Source organism: Oncorhynchus keta, chromosome 34 (genome assembly GCF_023373465.1).
Source record: "Oncorhynchus keta strain PuntledgeMale-10-30-2019 chromosome 34, Oket_V2, whole genome shotgun sequence".
NCBI classification, from domain to species: domain Eukaryota; kingdom Metazoa; phylum Chordata; class Actinopteri; order Salmoniformes; family Salmonidae; genus Oncorhynchus; species Oncorhynchus keta.
In genome coordinates, this window is record NC_068454.1 from 47,470,731 (window position 1) to 47,498,701 (window position 27,971).

The window sequence follows — 27,971 nt, forward strand, 5'->3', positions numbered from 1 at the left end:
AATATGGTTGGTAGTGTGAAAAGTATTAGTGTAAACATCTTTTTTTTTTAAAGCAACCTGACCAAGACTGCAATGATCACAAAAAAAACAGAATATTAAAAGATAAACGTATGGTTTATTGTAAGTATTACCAGTATTTTCATCAAAACGCTCTTGCATTCAGCATTTTTTGTTTGTTTATTCAAAGTAAAAATCCACAGGTAGCAACACACGTTCCTGCTAGTGGGCAGGAGTAGGGGGCAGTCAGTTACTGCTGCATTCATTCCATTCTGTTAAGCATCAGAGTACCATGTCTTTGCTTTCCCCACTGTCTTCAGACTACCCGCCTGAGGCACAAATCCAAACCAAGCCCACACCTCACATCCCCAGGTCCCTTTCAACCTCCCTTGGGAATATGAAAGGATTGAAATAGTGTGAGCAATATTCATTCAGCCAAAAAATATATATTTTACAATACGGTACTGAGCGTGACATCTTTTTCCAACAAAACCAATTGGACAGAAGGTCAAATTCATGCTAAAAAGCTCTGCCTTAACCTCTTCCCCATCGCTTAGTCTATTCCAATCCCATCATTTCAAATCCCCAAGAGGGGAACACGACGAGAAACCTATAGATAAGTGCCAACTGTCTGGTTGGTAATGGGTCCCGAGGCTGGGACCAGGCAACCTGCCACTACTATGATATCATCAGTGACATCACGCGCTGGTGTCGGACATCGAGGTCTCGAGCATCATGTCACTCTCGTACATGTTGCATTCCAGGGGCAGCGAGCTCCGCAGGGGCGTGTCCAACGAGGCCTTGTCCTGATTGGACTGCGGCGTCTCCAGGGCCATGATGCCGCTCTCCTCCAGAAGAACCGTGGTTCGAGCGTTACTGGGTTCCGTCGACGTGTTCAGCATCGTCATCAACCCCGGGGTGCTCAGCGTCCCACGGACTTTGTCTTTTATGTCCGTTCCTGAAAGACACATACACCATTAAAATGCTTTACACACACACACACACACACACACACACACACACACACACACACACACGTATGTATGTGGACACCTGCTCATTACAAAATTATGAGCATTAACATGAAGTTGGTCCCCCCCGTTTGTACGCGCTACACACTTCAGCACTCGGTTGTCCCGTTCTGTGAGCTTGTGTGGCCTACATCTTTGTGGCTGAGCCGTTGTTGCTCCTAGACGTTTCCACTACACAATATCATAACTTACAGTTGACCGGGGCAGCTCTAGCAGGGCAGAAACTGATTTGTTGGCATATGACAACAACTATGACAGTGCCACATTGAAAGTCACTGAGCTCTTCAGTAAGGCCATTCTACTGCCAATGTTTGTCTATGGCAATTGCAAGGCTTTGTGCTCGATTTTATACACCTATCAGCAACGGGTGTGGCTGAAATAGCCGAATCCACCAATTTGAAGGGGTTTCCACATACAAGACATATACACACACACAAAAGTATCAAACTGGCTTGACACCGTAACAACATCAGGACTGGTGGTCTACTAGTTTTCCGCTGTTCTTTGAGCATGTTAAGAAATAAGAAATCCAGCGCTAACCTGCAGGTGCACATTAAGTTCTGCCTGTTCGCTGCAATCCACCCATATTGTTTAACATTAAAACAACGTATACCTTCCAGACTGAAATTATTATGCATATTCCCATTGTACATCTGTCATTATGGTGTTGACTCATTTTAAAATTACAAATATTTTATGATACATTTTTATAGAAAATACACTCATCCAACTACTATTCATTCTTCTTCTTGTTTGTTAGAATTAAACCTTTGACAGTGGATCACTGACTTGCAGGGTCTTTCTAACAAATGACACAGGGGCTCGGGTCACAATCCCAGCACATAATGCACATAGTATCCAAAAGTGTCCCTCAGAAAAAGCGACATTATTTCTTAACACAATTCGCCGGCAAGGCACACACTGGCAACAAGACTCGGAAAAAGCAAAAAAGAAACGCAAAATCAACAGTACTTAAAATGTCTTATAAGTCATTGATGTTTACAAGCAAAAATATAACAAATGCATCCACAAATGATTGTCGCAAATCTGTTTTAGCGTGGGTTGCAAAGGAAGTCATTTTACCTATGTAGGAAGTTTTACCTATGTAGGCATCCGTATCGCCAATGTACATCTCAATGCAGTGGCCGAGCATTGTCACAGAAAACGTGTCATCTCGCTTAAGACCGAGTGCCTGTCAGAAAAACAAGGGAAAAACTCACATCAATTGCTGTAGTAACATTGAAATGCACAGCAATATTTATTCAACGTGTCACACAGGTTCTATGTCTATGGATTTAAAATGTAAATAAAATGGACAAAAAAAAAAATATACAGTACCGTGTGGAAGTAGTCGATGGCGCTCTCGAAGTCTCCCATGAGGCTGTGCACATATCCGATGGCGGAGTAGGTTGACGCGTGCTGGGGGATGAGAACCAGGGCCTGACGGTGGTACTCCAACGCCTGGACATACTTCCTATTGGAGGACAGAACAAAACAACCATTTGGACAGTTCTCTAATGACCAGAGCCAAATAAAAAGAGTTCTGCCTCGGCTGGGTGGGTTCAGAGAGAGAAAAAAAGGATGTAATCAAACAATACCTTCCCTATCAGAACTAGGTAAAAAAAAGTATTTGTTTTATTTTTTATATTGTTCCATAGTTGCCATGGCGCCTAGTGGCAGCCTTGGTAATTTACTCTTGCAAACTTAATCCTTAGAACAGCAATTAGAAGTCAAAATAATAAATATGCTGAGCGATAGAGCTGGAGAAATGTAAGCACTCAAATTCATAGACAGAGCGATGGATACCAATAATGGAAGGACTGACCAATAATGTTTTACAAGTTATAGTTTAAACCATGTTGAGGCTTTATAGTGTTGCTTGTTTAGTTTTACATTTATTCACAAACAATGGAGTGAAACAAGCTTGTATTTTGGGTTCTGATGGGGTACAACAGCTGACAGCTTGGTAGCAAATTGATCTTCCAAATGGATAATGACTCCAAGCATACTTCCAAAGTTGTGGCAAAATGGCTTAAGGACAACAAAGTCAAGGTGGTGGTTGAAGATATCCCTCTAGTGGTGTGGGGGCTGTGCTTTGGCAAAGTGGGTGGGGTTATATCCTGCCTGTTTGGCCCTCCTGTCTCAGCCTCCAGTATTTATGCTGCAGTAGTTTGTGTCGGGGTGCTAGGATCAGTCTGTTATATCTGGAGTATTTCTCCTGTCTTATCTGGTGTCCTGTGTGAATGTAAGTATTTTCTTTCTTTCTTTCTTTCTTTCTTTCTCTTTCTTTCTTTCTTTCTTTCTTTCTTTCTTTCTTTCTTTCTTTCTTTCTTTCTTTCTTTCTTTCTTTCTTTCTTTCTTTCTTTCTTTCTTTCTTTCTTTCTTTCTTTCTTTCTTTCTTTCTTTCTTTCTTTCTTTCTTTCTTTCTTTTTCTTTCTTTCTTTCTTTCTTTCTTTCTTTCTTTCTTTCTTTCTTTCTTTCTTTCTTTCTTTCTTTCTTTCTTTCTTTCTTTCTTTCTTTCTTTCTTTCTTTCTTTCTTTCTTTCTTTCTTTCTTTCTTTCTTTCTTTCTTTCTTTCTTTCTTTCTTTTCTTTCTTTCTTTCTTTCTTTCTTTCTTTCTTTCTTTCTTTCTTTCTTTTCTTTCTTTCTTTCTTTCTTTCTTTCTTTCTTTCTTTCTTTTCTTTCTTTCTTTCTTTCTTTCTTTCTTTCTTTTTCTTTCTTTCTTTCTTTCTTTCTTTCTTCTTTCTTTCTTTCTTTCTTTCTTTCTTTCTTTCTTTCTTCTTTCTTTCTTTCTTTCTTTCTTTCTTTCTTTCTTTCTTTCTTTCTTTCTCTTTCTCTCTCTTTCTTTCTTTCTTTCTTGCTCGCTCTCGGAGGACCTGAGCACAAGGACCATGCCTCAGGACTACCTGGCCTGGACTCCCTGCTGTCCCCAGTCCACCTGGCCGTGCTGCTGTTTCAGTTTCAACTGTTCTGCCTGCGGCTGTGGAAACCTGATCTGTTCACCGGACGCGTTACCTGTCCCAGACCTGCGGTTTTCAACTCTCAGATTTTCTCTACCGCTCCTGCTGTCTCTAGAATGATCGGCTATGAAAAGCCAACTGACATTTACTCCTGAGGTGCTGACCTGTTGCACCCTCGACAACCACTGATTATTATTATTATTATTATTAGACCCTGTTGGTCATCTATGAACATTTGAACATCTTGGCCATGTTCTGTTATAATCTCCACCCGGCACAGCCAGAAGAGGACTGGCCACCCCTCATAGCCGGGTTCCTCTCTAGGTTCTGGCCTTCCTAGGGAGTTTTTCCTAGCCACCGTGCTTCTACACCTGCATTGCTTGTTTGTTTGGGGTTTTAGGCTGAGTTTCTGTACAGCACTTTGAGATATCAGCTGATGTAAGAAGGGCTTTATAAATACATTTGATTGACTGAAGGTATTGGAGTGACCATCCCAAAGCCGTGACCTCAATCCTATAGAACATTTGTGGGAAGAACCGAAAAAGTGTGTGCGAGCAAGGAGGCCTACAAACCTGACTCAGTTACACCAGCTCTGTCAGGAGGAATGGGCCAAAATTCACCAAACTTATTGTGGGAAGCTTGTGGAAGGCTACCCGAAACATTTGACCCAAGTTAAACTATTTAAAGGCAATGCTACCAAATACTAATTGAGTGTATGTAAACTTCTGACCCACTGGGAATGTGATGTAAGAAATAAAAGCTGAAATAAACCATTCCCTCTACTATTATTCTGACATTTCACATTCTTAAAATAAAAGTGGTGATCGTAACTGACCTAAGACAGGGAATTTCTACATGGATTTGGCTAAGATGTATATCAGCTCCAATCCTCCTAGGATCCTAGGGTGACAAATAGTCTAGCTGTTAGAGTATTGGGCTAGTAACTGAAAGCTTTAAATATCCATGCTGACAAGGATTTTTTTTGTTGCTCCAGGGGCTCTGTACTACTATAGCTGACCTTGTAACACAACACATTTCACTGCACAAATCCAGAGTGCTATTATATATATTTAAAAAAAGGTTTATCATCATCTTGTCTCCCATCTACAGGACCAAAGGCTGGACCAAAAGATACAGAAATGGGACCAAAGGCTGGAACTGTCGTTCACTACACCCAAGGATTCCTCAGATGTTTTGGAACATTTGAAAAGAAAACCTGTGCAGGAAACTGAAGAAAAGCCTATACGGAATCCTCCAGAAAAAAATGGGGTGGTAGACTAAAGAACAAACCTATTGTAAGTCTATTGTATACACTGTCCAGTTCAATACAACAAAGTAAATCATGCACACCGGCGGTGGATGATGAAGGACACTGGACAGTTCTGCATGCTGTGTCTCAGGCAACTTCCAATGTAAGTCAACTGGGGCTTTTAAATGGAAGATCCCATAAACAAAGGCTTACTACTGAATGACATCATTGCTGATAGAGGTCTTGGTCTCGGTCTCACAGACTTGGCATCAGCCCAATGAGCATGGTGCCTTCAGAAAGTATTCATACTCCTTTGACTTTTACAAAATTTTGTGTTACAACCTGAATTAAACAATTATTAAATTGAGTGTCACTGGCGCACCCATAATGTAAAAGTGGAATTGTTTTTTTGACATTTTTACAAATGATTATAAAATGTCAAACTGAAATGTTTTGAGTCAAGTATTCAACACCTTTGTTATGACAAGCCTAAATAAAGTTATTTTGAATGGACTCACGGTGTGTGCAAGTGTTTAACATGATTTTTGAATGACTACCTCGTACAGATAACTGTAAGGTCCCCCAGTCGAGCAGTGAATTTCTAACAAAGACTCAACCACAAAGATCAGGGAGGTTTTCCAATTTTTTTAAGCAGACACTGAATATCACTTTGAGCATGGTATTAATTACACTTTGGATAGTGTATCCTAAAGCCATTCACTACAAAGATACAGGCATCTTTCCTAACTCAGCTGCAGGAGAGGAAGGAAACCATCAGGGGATTTCACCATGAGGCCAATGGTGACTTTAGAACAGTTAGAGTTGAACGGCTGTGACAGGAGGAAACTGAGGACGGATCAATAACATTGTAGTTACTCCACAATACTAACCCAAATGACATATTTTTATTTATTTATTGCAAAACATGCATTCTGTTTGCAATAAGGCACTAAAATAAAATTGCTAAATATGTGGTCAAATAAATTAACAATTTCCTGAATACAAAGTGTTATGTTTGGGGCAAATCTAACATCACCGAGTACCACTCTTCATATTTTCAAACATGGTTGTGGCTGCATCGTGTTATGGATATGCTTGTCATCTGCAAGGGAGTTTTATAAGCTAAAAAGAAAGAGGAAAACCTGGTTCAGGCTGCATTCCAACAGACACTGCGAGAAATTCATCTTTCAGCAAAATAACCTAAAACACAAGGCCAACTATACACTGGAGTTGCTTACCAAGAAGACTGAATGCTCCTGAGTGGCCTAGCTACAGTTTTTATTTAAAAATCTACAGCAAAACTTACATTTCTGTCTAGCAATGATCAACAACCAACTTGACATGGCTTGAAGATTTTTTTTTAAGAAAGTGCAAATATTGTACAAACTAGGCGTTCAAGGCTATTAGAGAATTACCCAGAAAGACTCTCAGCTGTAATCGCTGCAAAAGATGATTCTACCATGTATTGGCTCAGGGGAATACTTATGTAAATCAGATATTTCTCTCTCATTTTCAATACATTTGCAAACATGTCTAAACATGTCGTTTTTGCTGGTGATGTCTGGTTGAGGACCTGCCTTTACAACGGGCCTACAAGCCCTCAGTCCAGCCTCTTTCAGCCAATTGCGGGCAGTATGAGCAGTGATGGAGGGATTGTGCATTCCTGGTGTAACTCAGGCAGTTGTTGCCATCCTGTACCTGTCCCGCAGTTGTGATGTTCGGATGTACCAATCCCGTGCAGGTGTTGTTACACATGGTCTGCCACTAAGAGGATGATCAGCTGTCCGTCCTGACGCCCTGTAGCACCGTCTTAGGCGCCTCACAGTACGGACATTGCAATTTATTGCCCTGGTCACATCTGCAGTCCTCCTGCCTCTTTGCAGCATGCCTAAGGCACATTCACGCAGATGAGCAGTCAGTAGAAAGGCCTCTAAAGTGTCCTAAGTTTTCATAACTGTCTCAACAACCTTTCCACAGGTGCATGTTCATTAATTGTTTATCGAACAAGCATGAGAAACAGTGTTAAAACCGTTTATTACAATAAAGATCTGTGAAGTTATTTGGATTTTTACGAATTATCTTTTAAAGACAGGGTCCTGAAAAAGGGACAAGTTTATAAGTACCAGTCAAAGGTTGGCACACCAAGTCATTCAAGGGTTTTTCTTTATTTTTTACTCATTGTAAAATAATATTTAAGATGTCAAAACTATACAATAGCACATATGGAATCACGTTGTAACCAAAAAATATATTTTATATACATTTAAGTCATTTAGCAGACGCTCTTGTCCAGAGCGACTTAAGTTGCCACCCTTCGCCTTGATGACAGCCTTGCACACTCTGGCATTCTCTCAACCAGCTTCATGACTGTCAATCACAACATTCTTATTGGCAGACTCAACAGCCTTGGTTTCTCAATTGATTGCCTCGCCTGGTTCACCAACTACTTCTCTGACAGAGTTCAGTGTGTCAAATTGGAGGGCCTGTTGTCCGGACCTCTGGCAGTCTCTATGGGGGTGCCACAGGGTTCAAATCTCGGGCTGACTCTTCTCTGTATATATCAATGATGTTACTCTTGCTGCTGGTGATTCTCTGATCCACCTCTACGCAGACGACACCATTCTGTATACATCTGGCCATTATTTGGACACTGTTAACTAACCTCCAGATGAGCTTCAATGCCAGACAACACTCCTTCCGTGGCCTCCAACTGCTCTTAAACGCAAGCTCTTCGCAACTGATCGCTGCCCGCACCTACTCTGGACGGTTCTGACTTAGAATATGTGGACAACTTAAAATACCTAGGTGTCTGGTTAGACTGGAAACTCTCCTTCCAGACTCACATTAAACATCTCCAATCCAAAATTAAATCTAGAATTGGCTTCTTATTTCGCAACAAAGCATTCTTCACTCATGCTGCCAAACATACCATCCTACCGATCCTCGACTTCAGCGATGTCATTTCCAAAATAGCCTCCAACACTCTACTCAACAAATTGGATGCAGTCGATCACAGTGCCATCCATTTTATCACCCAAGCCCCATATACTACCCACCACTGCGACCTGTACGTTCTCATTGGCTGGCCCTCGCTTCATACTCGTCGCCAAACCCACTGGATCCTGGTCATCTACAAGTCTCTGCTAGGTAAAGCCCCGCCTTATCTCAGCTCACTAGTCACCATAGCAGCACCCATCCGTAGCTCGCGCTCCAGGGGGTATATCTCACTGGTCACCCCCAAAGCCAATTCTTCCTTTGGCCGCCTCTGTTTCCAATGACTGGAACAAACTGCAAAAAAAAAAAAAAAAAAAAAAAAAAAAAACACTAAATCTGGAGACTTTAAGTCCCTCACTAGCTTTAAGCACAAGCTGTCAGAGCAGCTCACAGATCACTGCTCCTGTACATAGGCTATTTAGAGATGAGCTATCCAAGCTACCTCATCCCCATACTGTATTTAATCATTCAACTTGCTCCTTTGCATCCCAGTATCTCTACTTGCACATTCTACCATTCCAGTGTTTAATTGCTATATTGTAATTACTTCGCCACCATGGCCTATTTATTGCCTTTACCGCTCTTATCCTACCTCATTTGCACATGCTGTATATACTTTTTTTTCTACTGTATTATTGATTGTATGTTTGTTTATTCCATGTGTGTTGCTGTGTGTCGAACTGCTTTGCTTTATCTTGGCCAGGTCGCAGTTGCAAATGAGAACTTGTTCTCAACTAGCCTACCTGGTTAAATAAAAGGTGGAAAAAAGCAATTAAATTAACAGGTGCCCCTTGTTAAAAGTACATTTGTGGAATTTCTTTCCTTCTTAATGCGGTTGAGCCCATCAGTTGTGTTTTGACAAGGTAGGGGTATACAGAAGATTTGGTAAAATACCAAGTCCATATTATGGCAAGAACAGCTCAAATAGGCAAAGATAAATGACAGCCCGTCTTTAATTTAAAAGACACGAAGGTCAGTCAATCCAGAACATTGCAAGTTTCTTCCAAGTTCAGTCGCAAAAACCATCAAGCGCTACGATGAAACTGGCTCTCATGAGGACCGCCACAGGAAAGGATTACCCAGAGTTACCTCTGCTGCAGAGGATAAGTTCATTAGAGTTACCAGCCTCAGTAATTGCAGCCCAAATAAATTCTTCACAAAGTAACAGACATCTCAACAACTGTTCAGAGTAGACTGTGTGAATCAGGCATTCAAGGTCAAATGACTGCAAAGAACCCACTACTAAAATAACACCAATAATGAGAAGAGACTTGCTTAGGCCAAGCAACAAGGTCAATGGACATTAGACCGGTCAAAATCTGAGTCCAAATTTGAGATTTTTGATTCCAACCGCCATGTCTTTGTGAGACGCAGAGTAGATGATCTCCGAACGGGTGGTTCCCACCGTGAAGCATGGAGGTGTGATGGTGCCTTGCTGGTGACACAGTCAGTGATTTATTTAGAATTCAAGGCATGCATAGCCAGCATGGCTACCACAGCATTTTGCAGCGATACACCATCCCATCTGGTTTGCGCTTCGTGAGACTATCATTTGTTTATCAACGGGAAAATGACCCAACACACACCTCCAGGCTGTTTATCAAGTTTATAATTTTAAAAGGCTAATTGATCATTGAAAATCAGAACAGTTTTCAGCTGTGCTAATATAATTGCAAAGGGGTTTTCTAGTGATCAATTAGCCTTTTAAAATGATAAACTTGGATTAGCCAACACATATTCCATAAAAAATCTGCCGTTTCCAGCTACAATAGACATTTAGGACATTAACAATGTCTACACTGTATTTCTGATCAATTTCTTTTTCTTTCAAAACCTGGAAATTTCTAAGTGACCCCAAACTTTTGAACAGAAGTACAAAGAATAATTTGCACCTTGGGTGTGAGAAGTGATTTTACAAATGAAATGAATTATTAATATTACAATTATTAGCAGTACTTGATTGAGATTGGCACAATGGAACCAATTGAATAGTCCTAAAACTGCAAACCCTGCCTCTCACTCCACTCAGGTTCAATTAATGGCTCAATAGTTTACCATAATCAAATTCACCACATAGGAAAACATCCCATCATCTCTTAAACGAACAAATCAATTACGGAACCATGTGCATGTTGTTTGCAGGGCTTTACCAACTGATTAATTCAATAGATCAGTGAACACTGCAATCCTGTTAAGAAGCCTTCATTAAAATAAAAACACGCATTAACTGCAAGGTGTGGATTTCCAAAGATGCCCCTTTAGATATGAAGTACCCAAACAGTTTCAAAACAGCCACTTGCACTGCAAAGCCTCTCTAGATCTGCTTAGTGGCTACTATGCATTATTCATTAACAGATCTGTACATTAATACTCAAATGAGTCCTACTTATACAGAAGGACTGGAGAAGAGCAAATGAGTCTTTGAAAATATTGCGAGGAGAAAGAAAAAGAGAGAAATACAGTAGGTTAGGGATCATCAACTGGATTCAGCCGCAGGCCGATTTTATGTTCAGCAGGTGGTCTGGGGGCCATAACATAATTACAAATCATTTGTAGACTGCCAATTGACTGTAAGAAGCCTAAACAGATGTGTTTGAATAAATCAATAATTTCAAGCCTTGCTTACATTTGTACACAATCACATTTCTCTCCATTATGAATGGGAAAATATTTCTTAAATTAAAATCAGTTGGAAAGGATTTCCTGGTGATTCTACAGTATTCCATGTCCAACAAAGACACATTTCTTCTTTCTTTTTTTTCCCCCTTTCATCACCTCAGACTCTCCTCCTGAAATACCACTCAGGAAAATGTTTGGATCCCTGTCCTTTAACAATGCTTTATCAGGTACCTGGGAGACAACAGAGAAATGCCTGCCTGTCTAACTACCCAATCCTGAACTTATAAGTGAGATGAGAACAAGGAGAGGACAACAACAACGATGTCATAGGAGATACAGAGATACTGCATATGCCAGTCAGAACTTCCATTCTGTTCAGTTCCATCCCCTCAAAAGGGGTGTGTCACAAGCCAACTAGAAATATTCTGGATTAGTTTAGGCTAACTAGCTCACAAAGGTGGATATTTATCCAACAGCTTCCACTAATTCAAACCAGGCTTGTAACTGCGTGTGCATGTCGTACATGGAAAACCCAGAGTCCAACAGTTACCCTAGTAATTTACCTGGCTAAAAAGAGTTGACCCCTACGTGACAATAGTTATCCCAAGTTAAATTCAGAATAAACCAAAGTGAGCTCGCAACTCCATCCTGCTTCGTGACATACCCTTCTGGTGTCCTGATGAGTAAATACTTGCGGAGGATCTTTATACTCACTTCAGTTTTCGACATACGTGACCCAGGTTGTTCAGGAGTGGCTCCCACTTGTCCACTGTTACCTGGAAGAAAACACAACATTTACTAAAAGAGGAATTTTTGCATTGAAAATAAACACACAGCTACTACACTGGCTGCCAGTTCTTCTTAAAGAAGTTTTAAAAAAATGTAAGAATGGCATATGACACAGTACATGTGGGGCTAGAGTTCGTCGAGTCAAATGATCAGCTACCTCATTCCCAATGGCTTTGATCTTGTCCATTGCGTCCAGGAACAACTTCTCAGCTGTTTTCCAGCTGAAAATGGCAGAATTGAGCACATTTCAGCACAATCAAAGCCAACACATGAACAAATAAAAAAGGCATAAGTACCCTTTCACACACACTATCGTGTCAACCCGAACCATACGGTGCCAGCACAGATTTTTTCTTTACAAATGGTCCTTTCCGGCACGGTTCCAGCAACTATGATGGAGGCGTGGCCAGGTGCAGCTAAACCTCAATAAATAGACAGAATCCATGTTTATCGTCATGACCCAAACCGAATCATTCGTGGCCCTACCTGTGGATTTAAACCCATCGTTAGGAGAACACTCTTCTAACCCATTTGCTAATGGCTATGATGAGAGCCCTCAAGCGTTTATGTGTGCATGTGGGGGTATTGCAGAGTTTGTTAAACACAAAACACTCAGTGTATTTCCATGACATAGACTGACCAGGTGAAAGCTTTGATCCTTTTAATGTCACTTGTTAAATCCACTTCATAATCAGTGTAGATGAAGGGGAGGAGACAGATTTTTAAGCCTTGAAACAATTGAGACACGGATTACGTGCGTGTGCCCTTCAGAGGGTGAATGGGCAAGACAAAATATTTAAGGTGTCTTTGAACACGGTATGGTAGTAGGTGCCCAGGTGCACCGGTTTGAGTGTGTCAAGAACTGCAACACAGCTGTGTTTTCACGCTCAACAGATTCCTGTGTGTCCCAAGAATGGTCCACCACCCAAAGGACATCCAGCCAACTTGACACAAATGTGGAAAGCATTGGAGTCAACAAGGGCCAGCATCCCTGTGGACTGCTTTCGACACCATGTAGAGTCCATGCCCAACAAATTGAGGCTGTTCTGAGGGTAACAGGGATAGAAACTGAATATTAGGGAGGTGTTCCTAATGCTTTGTACACTCAGTGTAGTATGTGAGCACGTGAGGGTATTACAGTGTATGCTATATATCCTCTTGGGTGTACGTGTGCGAGTATGCACATATGTACGTTTTCCCAATGTGTGGGCGTTTGCATACACATTATCTCTGTATGTATTTGTGTGTGTGACTCACTCTCCATTCTGAAAGGCCACAACGGCCACCTCATGCATGACAAAGGGGTCTTCTGGTGCTATGCTCAGGGCCTGGCTGAAGAAGCGCTCGGCCAGTTTAGAGTTGTTTGTAAGACCGTACTCCAGCCCTATGTACAACATGGGGAGATGACATCTGGACAAGAGAGATGAGAGCATGGGTTAGGGGTCAAGTCTAATGGGCAAGGTTGTGAAGGTACATGCTATTATATATATATATTTGTTATGATACTGTACATTACATGTTTTCAATGACTAAGGCACACCTGCTTTTAGCAAGATACATCTTTGAACAGACGCTAACAAATGTGTTAATGTTCAATATTGCTTTTCAGCACGTGACAGCCCTGTTCTGTGGATGTGTGGTGTTGTGTCTGGGAACAATAACAGTACATACCCCTTCATCAGTTGAGCAGCAGTGAAGTAGGCAGCCATGGCCTGGTCGTGTTCACTCTCCACTGCAAACGAGTGACCGTAGGCGATCCATGCCGGACCGTACGTCCGCTCCAGAGTGGTCGCCTTGCTGTGGGAGACAGCATAAGGAACATAGTGTAAATAAGAGATATTCTAGTCTGAGTGAATGATAATCAATTATGTTTTTTTTTATAATACTTTGAAATTTGTAGATTTGATTCAGCAGCAAGTGAATCAAAATATTTGAATTTACAATATATAGAATATCAATGTCTGATTGCTGAATATAAAATACACTTGGTGATAAGAAGAACATGATATCTGGTACCTGAGATATCTACGCGCGTGTTCATTTTTGTGACCAACCATTAGATAGTAGCATCCCACAGCAAACCAAGAGACCTGGATGAAAACAACATTTACCATTTGTCTAGTGGTCAAAAAATAAAAAACACAAAAGAAAACATACCGTACCAATCAGAGCTTGGATATGTGGAATGGCTAGATTTGGGGGGGTGTATTCATAGCAGAGCAGGCAACACTTTGCACTATATAGCTATATAGGGCAAGGACTATACTTACTGGGTTGTTGGGATACAAGTCCACAAGCCTGTGCGAAAGGTAAAACAGTTCTGTGGTAGTAAAAAGAGGAGAATCATGGTACACATTCAGATGTTAAATGTATCTTTCACATGTATGAATAACCAAACTTAAGAGCTTCAACGGTCTTACCATTTGCTTTGCTGAGTTCCACCAGTGTTCCTATATGAACAGGTAAACAGTTGGCATGGAATGGGTCTTTCACCATCACCCTTGAAGAAACACAAAACATTCAGGTTTTACAGACAGGACCAAATGATGTGTGAAATGTATATCCTTTTTACACAACTGAGCCGAGCGAGAATAATATTCCACTAACAAACCATACGAATATCACAACAGTTCTTATTAAAAAAAATAATAATGTTAAGATTGGCCAGTTAACGCTTGCAGACTGCCAACAAACATCAATTTGTAGTTAAAAGGTTAAGGTGGGCCAGGTTAAGGTGTCAACCCTCGCAAGGCTGCAGGCCCAGACGGCATCCCCAGCCGCGCCCTCAGAGCATGCGCAGACCAGCTGGCTGGTGTGTTTACGGACATATTCAATCAATCCCTATCCCAGTCTGTTGTTCCCACATGCTTCAAGAGGGCCACCATTGTTCCTGTTCCCAAGAAAGCTAAGGTAACTGAGCTAAACGACTACCGCCCCGTAGCACTCACTTCCGTCATCATGAAGTGCTTTGAGAGACTAGTCAAGGACCATATCACCTCCACCCTACCTGACACCCTAGACCCACTCCAATTTGCTTACCGCCCAAATAGGTCCACAGACGATGCAATCTCAACCACACTGCACACTGCCCTAACCCATCTGGACAGGAGGAATACCTATGTGAGAATGCTGTTCATCGACTACAGCTCGGCATTTAACACCATAGTGCCCTCCAAGCTCATCATCAAGCTCGAGACCCAGGGTCTCAACCCCGCCCTGTGCAACTGGGTACTGGACTTCCTGACGGGCCGCCCCCAGGTGGTGAGGGTAGGCAACAACATCTCCACCCCGCTGATCCTCAACACTGGGGCCCCACAAGGGTGCGTTCTGAGCCCTCTCCTATACTCCCTGTTCACCCACGACTGCATGGCCACGCACGCCTCCAACTCAATCATCAAGTTTCCGGACGACACAACAGTGGTAGGCTTGATTACCAACAACGACGAGACGGCCTACAGGGAGGAGGTGAGGGCCCTTGGAGTGTGGTGTCAGGAAAATAACCTCACACTCAACATCAACAAAACTAAGGAGATGATTGTGGACTTTAGGAAACAGCAGAGGGAACACCCCCCTATCCACATCGATGGAACAGTAGTGGAGAGGGTAGTAAGTTTAAGTTCCACATCACAGACAAACTGAATTGGTCCACCCACACAGACAGCATCGTGAAGAAGGCGCAGCAGCGCCTCTTCAACCTCAGGAGGCTGAAGAAATTCGGCTTGTCACCAAAAGCACTCACAAACTTCTACAGATGCACAATCGAGAGCATCCTGGCGGGCTGTATCACCGCCTGGTACGGCAACTGCTCCGCCCTCAACCGTAAGGCTCTCCAGAGGGTAGTGAGGTCTGCACAACGCATCACCGGGGGCAAACTACCTGCCCTCCAGGACACCTACACCACCCGATGTCACAGGAAGGCCATAAAGATCATCAAGGACAGCATCCACCTGAGCCACTGCCTGTTCACCCCGCTACCATCCAGAAGGCGAGGTCAGTACAGGTGCATCAAAGCTGGGGCCGAGAGACTGAAAATCAGCTTCTATCTCAAGGCCATCAGACTGTTAAACAGCCACCACTAACATTGAGTGGCTGCTGCCAACACACTGACTCAACTCCAGCCACTTTAATAATGGGAAATGTAAAATATATCACTAGCCACTTTAAACAGTGCTACCTAATATAATGTTTACATACCCTACATTATTCATCTCATATGTATATGTATATACTGTATTCTATATCATCTACTGCATCCTTATGTAATACATGTATCACTAGCCACTTTAACTATGCCACTTTGTTTACATACTCGTCTCATATGTATATACTGCACTCAATACCATCTACTGTATCTTGCCTATGCCGCTCTGTACCATCACTCATTCATATATCTTTATGTACATATTCTTTATCCCCTTACACTTGTGTCTATAAGGTAGTAGTTTTGGAATTGTTAGCTAGATTACTCGTTGGTTATTACTGCATTGTCGGGACTAGAAGCACAAGCATTTCGCTACACTCGCACTAACATCTGCTAACCATGTGTATGTGACAAATAAAATTCGATTTGATTTGAGTTACCAAACTTACATGGAAGTGAGTTTGTAGCACATTTTGAAGTCACAGTTGTAATAATGCCTCTCAGCAAGGGAGACCACCACGTCCAAATTGTCCTGGAGACCATTGACCATCTCTGGGACCACCATATCACTGGGTTTGTTATACTGAGGGAAGGAAAGAAGAAAGGATGGATGGAGAAAAAAAAAGTGGATAAAGGGAGGGGGAAACAAATGTGGAATTGGAACAAAAGCACCATCAACACTAATTTGAGACAAATGACCACTTAACTTTAGTAAAATCAGAGAGAACATTTCTGGGTTGTTGTTATCGTTATTGTTAGGGGCAACTGTAGACAACCAATATTAACCAAATATGAGTGATTGTAATATTTAGAAAATAATCATATGGTTCAATCTGAACTATAGGGCAAAATCCAAAGTGACACGATGACCTGTGTATTCCAACAAAGAAACACAACATAGTGATCAACATTGCATATGACAAATGTAAAATACTGAAACTTAACATGGGAATCTGAACGCAACTGATGTCCTGACATGGAGGATAACAGTGGACGTACCTTCTTCAATTTATTCTCAAACAGGAAGTGAAGTAATTTGTCTTCTTCCTCTGTGCACTGTTGGCTCAAAGGAAGCAAGTCCAGGAAGTCCTTTTCTACAAACACAAAAATGACAAAAGGTCTTCAAAATAAGGGGTTTGGGGGAAAAAAAATGTAATACATTTACCCCTACAGACACATCTATAAACCGTTAATGGCATAAAACAAAGCAACATACATACCAATATTTCAGGGATGCAAACTGGTAAGGGCCCAAAAAGGGGTACAGAAACACACAAAAAATCTGTATATATATATATATATTATCAGAGTGGGGTTGTCACAATACCAACATTTTAGTAATGATGTGATACCAGTCCAAGACCCATGGGGGCCCAAGAAGCAAAAAAAAAAGTTGGCAATAAAAAAGGAAAAAAAATATATATAATCACACACACAAACGCCCAAAAGTTTTAGAACACCCCCATTTTTTTATTTAAGCAGCTCAAGTCCAATGAATAACCTGAAACGGTACAAAGATAAGCAGTAAACTGCCAGAGGTTAATAAAATTAAAAAAGTTTAGGTTACAGAAAAACAATGTACATTTCAGAGTTACAAAAAAGTCATTTTCAGGGAACAAATTACAGCTGTTCTGCAGCAATTGAAGTAAATTAAGCCTTGAAAGTTGATGCTAACAATTCCTACCGGTGTCACAACTTTTGTTGACTACTTACAAAACCTCTGTCTGTTTAAAAGCAGTGTTGGAACAGACTCTGTTCCTACTAGTCGTCGACCGAATATGATTTTTCAACGCCGATACCGATTATTGGAGGACCAAAAAAGCAGATGCCGATTAATCTGCCAATTTTTTTTAATTTATTTGTAATAATGAAAATTACAAGAATACTGAATGAACTTTTATTTTAACTTAATATAATACATCAAAAAAATCTATTTAGCCTCAAATAAATAATGAAACATGTTCAATTTTGTTTAAATAATGCAAAAACATAGTGTTGGAGAAGAAAGTAAAAGTGTAATATGTGTCATGTAAGAAAGCTAACGTTTAAGTTCCTTGCTCAGAACATGAGAACATATGAAAGCTGGTGGTTCCTTTGAAAATGAGTCTTCAATATTCCCAGGTTAGAAGTTTTAGGTTGTAGTTATTATACGAATATTTCTCTATACGATTTGTATTTCATTAACCTTTGAATATTGGATGTTCTTATAGGCACTTTAGTATTGCAAGTGTAACAGTATAGCTTCCGTCCCTCACCTCGCCACTACCTGGGCTCGAACCAGGAACACATCAACAACAGCCACCCTGGAAGCAGCGTTACCCATGCAGAGGGGAACAACTACTCCAAGTCTCAGAGCAAGTGACATTTGAAGCATTGCGAAGAGCTGCTGGCAAAACGCACGAAAGTGCTGTTTGAATGAGTGCTTATGAGCTTGCTGGTGCCTACCATCGCTCAGTCAGACTGCTCTATCAAATCATACTTAATTATAACACACAGAAATACAAGCCGTAGGTCATTAACATGGGTCGAATCCGGAAACTATAATTTCGAAAACAAAAAGTTTATTCTTTCAGTGAAATACAGAACCGGTCCGTATTTTATCTAACGGATGGCATCCCTTAGTCTAAATATTGCTGTTACATTGCACAACCTTCAATGTTATGTCATAATTACGTACAATTCTGGCAAACTAGTTCGCAATGAGCCAGGCAGCCCAAACGGTTGCATATACCCTGACTCTGCATGCAATGAACGCAAGAGAAGTGACAATTTCACCTGGTTAATATTGCCTGCTAACCTTTCTTTAAGCTAAATATGCAGGTTTAAAAATATATACTTCCGTGTATTGATTTTAAGAAAGGCATTGATGTTTATGGTTAGGTACACATTGGAGCAACGACAGTCCTTTTTCGCGAATGCACACCACATCGATTATATGCAACGCAGGACACGCTAGATAAACTAGTAATATCATCAACCATGTGTAGTTATAACTAGTGATTATGATTGATTGATTGTTTTTTATAAGTTAAGTTCAATGCTAGCTGGCAACTTACCCTGGCTTCTTACTACATTCGAGTAACAGGCAGGCTCCTCGTTAGGCAGGTGGTTCGAGCATTGGACTAGTTAACTGTAAGGTTACAAGATTGAATCCCTGAGCTGACAAGGTAAAAATCTGTCGTTTTGCCCCTGAACAAGGCAATTAAACCCACCGTTCCTCATTGAAAATAAGAATGTGTTCTTAACGGACTTGCGTCGTTAAATAAAGTTGTAAAAAATCTAATTAAAAAAATGCAAAATTGGCATCCAAAAATACTGATTTCCGATTGTTATGAAAGCTTGAAAATCGGCCCTAATTAAAATCGGCCATTCCGATTAAATCGGTCGACCTCTAGTTACTACATACACCCTCTTAAGCATTATTTGGACAGTATTGTTTGAGATTTAACAACTTGCATGATAGCTGGCTCACAGTGCAACAGCTTCAAGCACAGCTTAACACTGGTCGAAGTAAGCAAATGTATTTAAATTTATTTAACTAGGCAAGTCGGTTACAGAACCTCTTAAGGATCCGCCCCATTTCCCCCAATTTTTTGCTTAAAATGACATACCGAAATCTAACTGCCTATAGCTAAGGCCCTGAAATAATGATATGCATATTCATGGTACCATTTGAAAGAAAAAACTGAAGTTTGTGGAAATGTGAAAGGAATGTAGGAGAATATAACAATAGATCTGGCAAAAGATAAGAAAAAAACCCACATTATTTTGTATTTCTTTTTGTACCATCATCTTTGAAATGCAAGAGAAAGGCCATAATGTATTATTCCAGCCCAGGTGCAATTTAGATTTTGGCTACTAGATGGCAGTATGTGTAACGTTTAAGACTGATCCAATGAACCATTGCATTTCTGTTAATTTGTGTCTCAAGACTGCCCAAATGTTCCTACTTTGTTTATTAATAACTTTTCATGTTCAAAATTGTGCACTCTCCTCAAACAATAGCATGGTATTCGTTCACTGTAATAGCTACTGTAAATTGGACAGTGCAGTTAGATTAAGTAGAATTTAAGCTTTCTGCCAATATCAGATATGCCTATGCACTGGGAAATTCTCTTGTTACTTACAACTTCATGCTAATCGCATTAGCCTACATTTGCTCAACCGTCCCTGGGACGGGACACCAATCCCGAAGAAGTTTTAAGAACAAATTCAACCCCAGCCAAACCCCAACTACGCTGGGCCAATTGTGCAAAGCACTATGGGACTCCAATCATGTCCGGTTTTGATACAGCCTGGCATCGAACCAGGGTCTGTAGTGACACCTCTAGCACTGAGATGCAGTGCCTTAGGGCTCCCGAGTGGCGCAGCCGTCTTAGTCTCAACTGTGAAGAGAAGACTTCGAGCTGCAAGTTTGACAGGTCAAGTGGCAGTAAGGAAGCCATTGCTAAGATGGCAAAATAAGAAAAAGAGGCTTGCCTGGGCCATGAAGCACCGCCAGTGGACTACTGAAGACTGGACGGTCTTCTGGAACAATGAATCAAAATCTTTGGTTCATCATGCAGGGTTTTTGTACGCCATATTGTGGGCGAAAGGATGGTTCCACATGGAGGAGGAAGCGTGGATCCAGAGTCGGTGACTTGCACAGAGTGGGTGGCACATAGAACCAAAATGGCTACCACATCATTTTGCAGCACCATGCAATACCCTCTGGTGTATGCCTAGTTGTCAAGGGGTTCATCCTACAGCAAGATAATGCACCAAAACATACCTCCAGGCAATGTCAGAACTACCTTAGAAGAAAATAACAAGATGGTAGGCTTCAAATCATGGAATAGCCAGCACAGTCTCCAGATTTAAACCCCATCGAGCTAGCGTTTTTTCCCCTGAGAGATCTACACGATTCCAGTGGAGGACCTACATTTTGAGATCAAAACTGCAAATATCTCCAAAAAGTGACAAGTTCGCATCCCTGTACATTACTTCTGATGCACACGTGCACAAAACGTTACTCTTATTTTTTGATTCGACAGTCCCCTTAAGTCTGTTTCTGTTCCAAGTCTTGCTCTGGCCTCACCTTCCTGAGCGGTCAGCATGTGGTGGGACGTTAGAAGGTCGAAGGCTTCAAAACAGTACACATCCAGTTTCAAGGCCTCTTTGTAGCTGGACGTGGCCAGAGGCCGGTTGTCCATGGCATCATAGATCTTCCCCCGCAACAGGCAGATGGAACTGTTGATCTGAAAAAAAGAGGGAAAGAAAGACGTTAAAGGGACCACAAGGGGTCAGAACCACTAAAGCACCATCAGTCAGAAAACTCGAGAGGACTCTGACATTCAAAAAAAGACCCACACATTAGTTTATGAATATGGCAGGTGAAGTGGCTACCGGGTGAATGACAGGACCCCCTTAATAATATGAGGGTGAGAATGACGAAAGGACATTATTATAGCCAAAGGGTCTTTGACATGGCAACATGGTATTCAATCTCTGCCTCAGTCACATACAGTACAGTATCTAACTAGTTAACCTGTAATCACAACACCATAAATGTGAAGAGACTGGAAAATCCCATTGAAAGACCACAAACGTGGTATTACAGGGCCACAAAAATACATGGGACCCTATTATGTCAATGCTGAGACTCACAGAGGCAGGGGTCATCTCCCAGTCTGACTCTTGTATCCTGTTCTCCTCTTTGACACTCCGGTCCAGCAGCTTCTTGCTGGTTGGCTCCTCCATGTCCAGGATGTCTAAAGCCTGCTGGAACTCTTTGGCAGCATACTGTACAAACCACAAACAATAGGTTAGTGCTTCCAATGGCGCAGCTCAGTTAAGCGTATGGTGTTGGGAAATTTAGGGTTGTGGGTTTTTGTACCTGAATGTAAACAATATTCAAGAGATAAAAAGTGCTTTAAAGTTCACCCATTTTGCATACCATGAGACATTAACGGTTGAGATTGATACCATTTAAAAGCTTACAAAACAGGGAATGTGAAACCATTTTCTTTCTTGAATTTTTCTATACATTTTTGATTATCCAAACATGTGTAAACCCCAATGCATGTTGTAGCTTAGATTATAATAATAATAATAAATGCCATTTAGCAGACGCTTTTATCCAAAGCGACTTACAGTCATGTGTGCATACATTCTACGTATGGGTGGTCGCCATCGGTTGAAACATAACATGCTATTGAATACAGGGTGGGGTGTCATGTTTTGGCTGATAAATGTACAACCATTTCAACTTTCAAACGATACCACAAAGACGCTTGGAGGTCCACACAGAGAATGTTGACTTGAATAGGAATCTGTTGTTTTAAATTACTGTTCATTGGAAACCTATTGAAATCATAGAAATAGATAATAGAATAGACATAACCATTTAAGTTGACATTGGACGGAAAGTGGACCAGTGGCCAGAATTTAAAATGTCACTTAAAATGTACATTTTTCAATAAGAGACACAGGAAAGGAATGCGCATTTGGTTGATAGTTAATCCATGAGGTGCTCTTTGATCATGGGATGAAATACTACAGAACAAAGTTGATGCTGTATATTATTTTTTATTCCTGCTATGCTTAATAAGCTGTAAAAACAATAAAGGCGTCCTCATTTAGCCACTACATGAGAGTGCCTTGATTACTTCTGGAAGTTTGTTTGCACAAAGGCTTTTCCGGCATTATTTACTATCCAGCATCAACCTATTTTTGTTCTATTCAAGTTCAGTAAAATTGCATTGATCTGAAGGGATAGTTCCATTCATTATATTTCTATGATAAAAATAACATCCACTGTTTACATGAGCATGTTGTGTCTCAACCAATGGCGGCACAACATAAAAACCTCAGATGTAAAATAGGGTCTAAGCTATAACATATGAGAATATGAAAAAATAAAATCGTAGTTCACGCAATTTTAGATCCTTTGCGGTAATTGTTAAAATACACTTTTTTAATAAATTAGAAAATAGTTAGACAACTGTGTGTAAGGTTTCAAATATCAAAGTCAAAATTTTAAATTTTTCAGCAATGAAGACATGTCTCACAATATGGTGGGGTATGCAAAATGCGTCAACTTTGAACACCTTTATCTTCTAAATGTTTTGGCATACAGGTCCAAGAAGTCACGTTCTGACCACTCATTTCATTGGCAAACATATTTGAAAAGATATGTTTAAATCAAAAGGGATACTGTAGAAAAGTAATTGAATTTAAGTGGATTGACCCATGGGATCGTGGAGAGTTTGAACAGGTATATTTCATCACAAGAAGTAGCCTAAGATTAATACTCACGTGGCACCTAGCAGCAAGATATTGACAAGCGCCATACAACTGAAATGAAAGATAGATATTAGGAACAAGCTGACTGACAACAATTTTTCAGATTAGAGGTCGACCGATTGTGATTTTTTTCAACGCCGATACCGATATTGATTATTGGAGGACCAAAAAACTCAAAATAAGGACAATTGCTACAATACTGAATTAACACTTATTTTAACTTAATATAATACATCAATAAAATAAATTTAGCCTCAAGTAAATAATGAAACATGTTCATTTTGGTTTAAATAATGCAAAAACAAAGTGTTGGAGAAGAAAGTAAACGTTACTTGCTCAGAACATGAGAACATATGAAAGCTGGTGGTTCCTTTTAACATGAGTCTTCAATATTCCCAAGTTTTAGGTTGTAGTTATTATAGGAATTATAGGACTATTTCCCTCTATACCATTTGTATTTCATTAACCTTTGACTATTGGATGTTCTTATAGGCACTTTAGTATTGTCAGTGTAACAGTATAGCTTCTGTCCCTCTCCTCGCTCCTCCCTGGGCCCGAACCAGCAACACAACGACAACAGCCACCATCGAAGCAGCGTTACCCATGCAGAGCAAGGGGAACAACTACTAGAAGGCTCAGAGTGAGTGACGTTTGAAACGCTATTAGCGCGCGCTAACTAGATAGCCATTTCACTTCGGTTACACCAGCCTCATCTCGGGAGTTGATAGGCTTGAAGTCATAAACAGCGCAATGCTTGACGCACAACGAAGAGCTGCTGACAAAACGCACTAAAGTGCTGTTCGAATGAATGTTTACGCGCCTGCTTCTGCCTACCACCGCTCAGTCAGATACTTGTATGCTCAGTCAGATTATATGAAACGCAGGACACGCTAGATAATATCTAGTAATATCATCAACCATGTGTAGTTAACTAGTGATTATGATCGATTGTTTTTTATAAGATAAGTTTAATGCTAACTAGCAACTTACCTTGGCTTACTGCATTCGCGTAACAGGCAGTCTCCTTGTGGAGTGCAACGAGAGAGAGGCATGTCGTTATTGCGTTGGACTAGTTAACTATAAGGTTGCAAGATTGGAGCGCCCCCGAGCTGACAAGGTGAAAATCTGTCGTTCTGCCACTGAACAAGGCAGTTAACCGACTGTTCCGAGGCCGTTATTGAAAATAAGAATGTGTTCTTAACTGACTTGACTAGTTAAATAAAGGTATAAAAAAATAAAGTAAAAATAATAATAAATAAATATATATATGCGCCCAAAAATACCGATTTCCGATTGAAAACTTGAAAATTGGCCCTAATTAATCGGCCATTCCGATTATTCGGTCGACCTCTAGTTCAGATCACCAAGGACATGCAGCACACACCCAGTACAATGCTTCTTCTATCAAAAATATCAGAGGCATACTCTGGATGGCACAAAATAATGAAAGCTACATAGAAGAGTAACGTATAGACTGGACAGACTCATAATGACAAGTCAGAATATGCAGAGTATCCAACATGTCATTAGTCCTTCTGCATGCTAGTGCATGAGGGCCCCTCAGTGAGATGTGTAGAACAGGGAGGCACCCAAACTACCTGCATGCCCCATTGCAAATTGGGGGAAGCCAACCAGGTGGTCTTACCTTATCTAGTTTACGTGAGCGGAGGGCATGGGAGGCTCTATGGTACTGAGAGGTGAGGTAAAGGCACTGTGCTAGCCAGTAGATATCCTGGGGGTCTTCTGCAAGGACAGGAAAAAGGCATCACCTCCGTTAGATACCCTACCAACTCCCATTTTATACTAACTAGCCAGATGAACACAAAACATTTGTTATATCTCATCAATCAGGAAGATCACTCACCATGTGACAGGGATGCAATCTTATCTGCCCAAAATAGAGCACTTTGATACTGTTGCTGCAAAAAAAAACAGACAGGAAAGGCAGCATGAAACCAAACATTCTGAATGTGTTTACTACAAGTATGAAACTGACACAGTCAGGGGCTGTCAACACTCACTGATACACGTTAGCTAGCCCTGATATAAATGTGGCTAACCTCCAAGTACATAGTAGCTAGCTCAGGCCACTGACTTAGTAGCAAGCACAAGCAGGGTAGTTAACTAGTTACTAGCTAATTCATAAAAAGGTCATGTTAATTGACTGATATCTCAGAACAAAACATATTAGATCTCCTAAACCTGTGTTAAGCTCAGACCTTATTTTCAGCATTTATCCCAAACCCCCATAGGAATAGCCAAACGAACCAGAGGTTACTCATTTCCGTTTTGTAGGACAACACAGATCGAACAATGAGCCGCATAAATCTGAAGCATCCGGTTGGCATTTCCACTCACCACCAAATATGGTGATAGCAGGAAAGCCCAGTGGCTGGCAGTTGGGTGAAAATAGAGCGAGATAAATTTTGTCCAACATTCTGCACATTTTCTCATTGATTAAACATTTGATCTCAGTACAGTTTCCTGTTCTCCAAACTAGAATGTTACAAAGAGTGTGGACTACGTTTTGCAGACTTTACCAAAAACATTTTTAAACTGCGTTGTTTAGGAGTACTATGGCGAATTGAGTTATTGCACACTCTCGCTTGGCGGTCCATAACGGAAATAGGCAAATAAATGCTAGAAAGCGCCAGTAGGACCTCGCTATGATCAATTTACCCCCGTTGGAAACCCAGGTAAATAATGGGTTACTTTTTCTTCCTTTTTCTATCGACAACAAGTTGGGAAGTTCTATTTACATTATGCTATCGCAAATATAACCTTACACAGCTGGATAACGTTCCTGTAGACTTGTCATTCTGAACAGTACCTAGCCCATTTACTTAGCTAGCAGGAGCAATACATTTTTCCAATCTGACAGCGGTAACCTAATTTGGCTATCTAACGTTAGCTACCTCGATTCTTATCAAGACCTAGTCTAGGTAGCTACATTTCTTACCTGATCAATGTAGTGTCGTACACGTTTTCGAAGTCTGTCGAGATTCATTGTAATTGTCCGAATGCTTTTTACAAATCAAAGCGTATCATTATCATGTGAAAATGTACTCCCTAGTAGTAGCAAGCTACGCGGCTTCTTCTGCAGCAGTAGTAGTGTCACTTAAACTCCGCAAGGAAACTCGGGTCTTTGATTAAGGGTTCCGGTCATTTCACAGAAAATAAAATGCTATGAATAGTTTATTTAATTGCGGCGGAGAACATTTGACAATACAGTTAATTACATGATATAGCCAATTAAAGTGTATTTATATTTGTAGAAAATGAGGCGAAACCCTTTTATCTGTGTTATAACTTCAGGTAAAGAAAATGTTCACCCACTTGTAATGTTATATTGTTTTTGTGCATCTCTGAGTGATGTTCGATCGAAGGTACATGAGAAATAGATATACAGTAAAATTACATTTAAAGTGCTCAGGATGTAAAGGAAATTTTTTTTTTAAATAACTTTTTCCTGACATATAAGTGCAATCTTTTTTTCAGCATAACACCTGTTAATATGAATTCAAGTTGTAAACCTTTTCAAACTAACTTCTTCAAGCATTAACCAGACAATCGGTATGTTTCTCAATTCACCATGTAACAATTCACTCCGCTCCACGTTCAGTGATGATGCTGTCCAAAATCAAGAAGTTTGTTGGTGATTATTGAAGCCATTCCCGATTTGCCCTCCAGGGTTCGGCAATTACCCATTAGCTGAAGAGGTCAGTCATGGTTAGGGCAAATTGGTTGCCAGCTTGTTCGTCGCGGTTCTCTTTTCATGCCTGTAACTTCGATAGGATGCCCGCGTTTTCATGTTTCATGTATCGACCTTATAGAATGTGAAAACATGGTACATTAGATATAAAAGTCAAACATTAATCTTAATTTATAATAACTGCAATAGCACAGTTTTTTTAAATGGTTGTTTGGGTCCTGGATGCTGATTGGTTGATAGTAGGGAGTTATAGCGCCACAATCCCCATATATTCCGTGGGTAATGCCTGTTAACAATTAAATTAAGTTTATCAATTTGCAGCCAGTGTCCCACAGCCCATGCAGTCAATGTATAAAGTTAATATCCCCTGAAAAAAAAAAAGGTGTCTAGAAAATATTTCTTCCACATGCTACCAGCCTAGCATTTGGTTTGGTACAGCAGCGGTTAATATAAACCTTGCTGTGTGCCTATCCAACCTATGCAAAACGTTGCTGTTTTTTGTTCGTCATCTCCACAGTGCCATGCAGATATGAACGTCACGAGACTGACAGCTTCTCTGAACCCGGCAAAATAATTTAATCAGGAATCATTATTATAGTGGATATATTCTGAGAATTGGCAATAGAAACAATGGTAAACTAATGAAATGAATGCAGTTTGCTGTTATTTCAACTGCTTGATGTGATTGTGTTACGCTGTAAACACTGAATTCCCGCGATATGGGAGAAATAACGTTAGCGTGTGATTACTTGTGAGTGAGGAAGATAGAAAGTTAGCACTTACATAGTCGATCGTTTCCTTCAGCAGATGTTCCCAGGTACTGTTTTCAAATAGCAAATATTTGTTCAAGACTGCTATCATCGAAAAAGTAGAGCCAAGTCTTTTGCAATTGCAAAAAACCTCCTCACATCAACCTTCAGCACTTTAGACGCGCGAGTCCGGATTGGCAAAATGTTGCAAATGCACACACCCACAGGTGGGGCTCATTTTTAGCAACATTTTTTTTTTATTGTAAACATTTTTGGTTTTGGTGGTGACACACCTTGATAAGGTGACCAGATTTGAGAGAAAAAAATTAAATGGGGTCCATTTTGTTTAAAGAGATTCTCTGGAAATGTTGTATACTTTTTAGCCATGCAGTACTTCTGAAAGTAGCACTCATGACCAGAAGTGGTACACGAAAATTGCATACTATG

General features: G+C 40.6%; 1 protein-coding gene across 8 annotated transcripts; it reads right to left on the bottom strand.

Moving 5' to 3' along the window:
* Window positions 1–95: 95 nt before the first annotated feature.
* On the bottom strand, window positions 96–27,743 carry cdc16 (cell division cycle 16 homolog (S. cerevisiae)). 8 transcript variants are annotated; one of them, XM_052493965.1, is made up of 20 exons: window positions 27,559–27,715; window positions 26,768–26,889; window positions 26,655–26,693; window positions 24,928–24,982; window positions 24,709–24,806; window positions 23,076–23,114; window positions 21,426–21,560; window positions 20,857–21,016; window positions 16,779–16,873; window positions 16,229–16,362; window positions 14,059–14,138; window positions 13,909–13,958; window positions 13,655–13,728; window positions 13,310–13,435; window positions 12,896–13,048; window positions 11,796–11,859; window positions 11,564–11,625; window positions 2,367–2,502; window positions 2,112–2,220; window positions 96–955 (listed from the first exon to the last, which is right to left on the bottom strand). In XM_052493965.1, exons 3-20 carry the CDS (start codon window positions 26,655–26,657, stop codon window positions 696–698), a joined length of 1,833 nt encoding a protein of 610 aa, XP_052349925.1. In that variant the 5' UTR covers window positions 26,658–26,693; window positions 26,768–26,889; window positions 27,559–27,715; the 3' UTR covers window positions 96–695. The 8 variants fall into 8 exon arrangements, with proteins under 8 accessions (XP_052349925.1, XP_052349927.1, XP_052349922.1 ...); XM_052493967.1 differs by having other exon boundaries at window positions 26,597–26,693; XM_052493962.1 differs by lacking the exons at window positions 26,655–26,693; window positions 26,768–26,889 and having other exon boundaries at window positions 27,559–27,743.
* Between the last annotated feature and the right edge of the window lie 228 nt (window positions 27,744–27,971).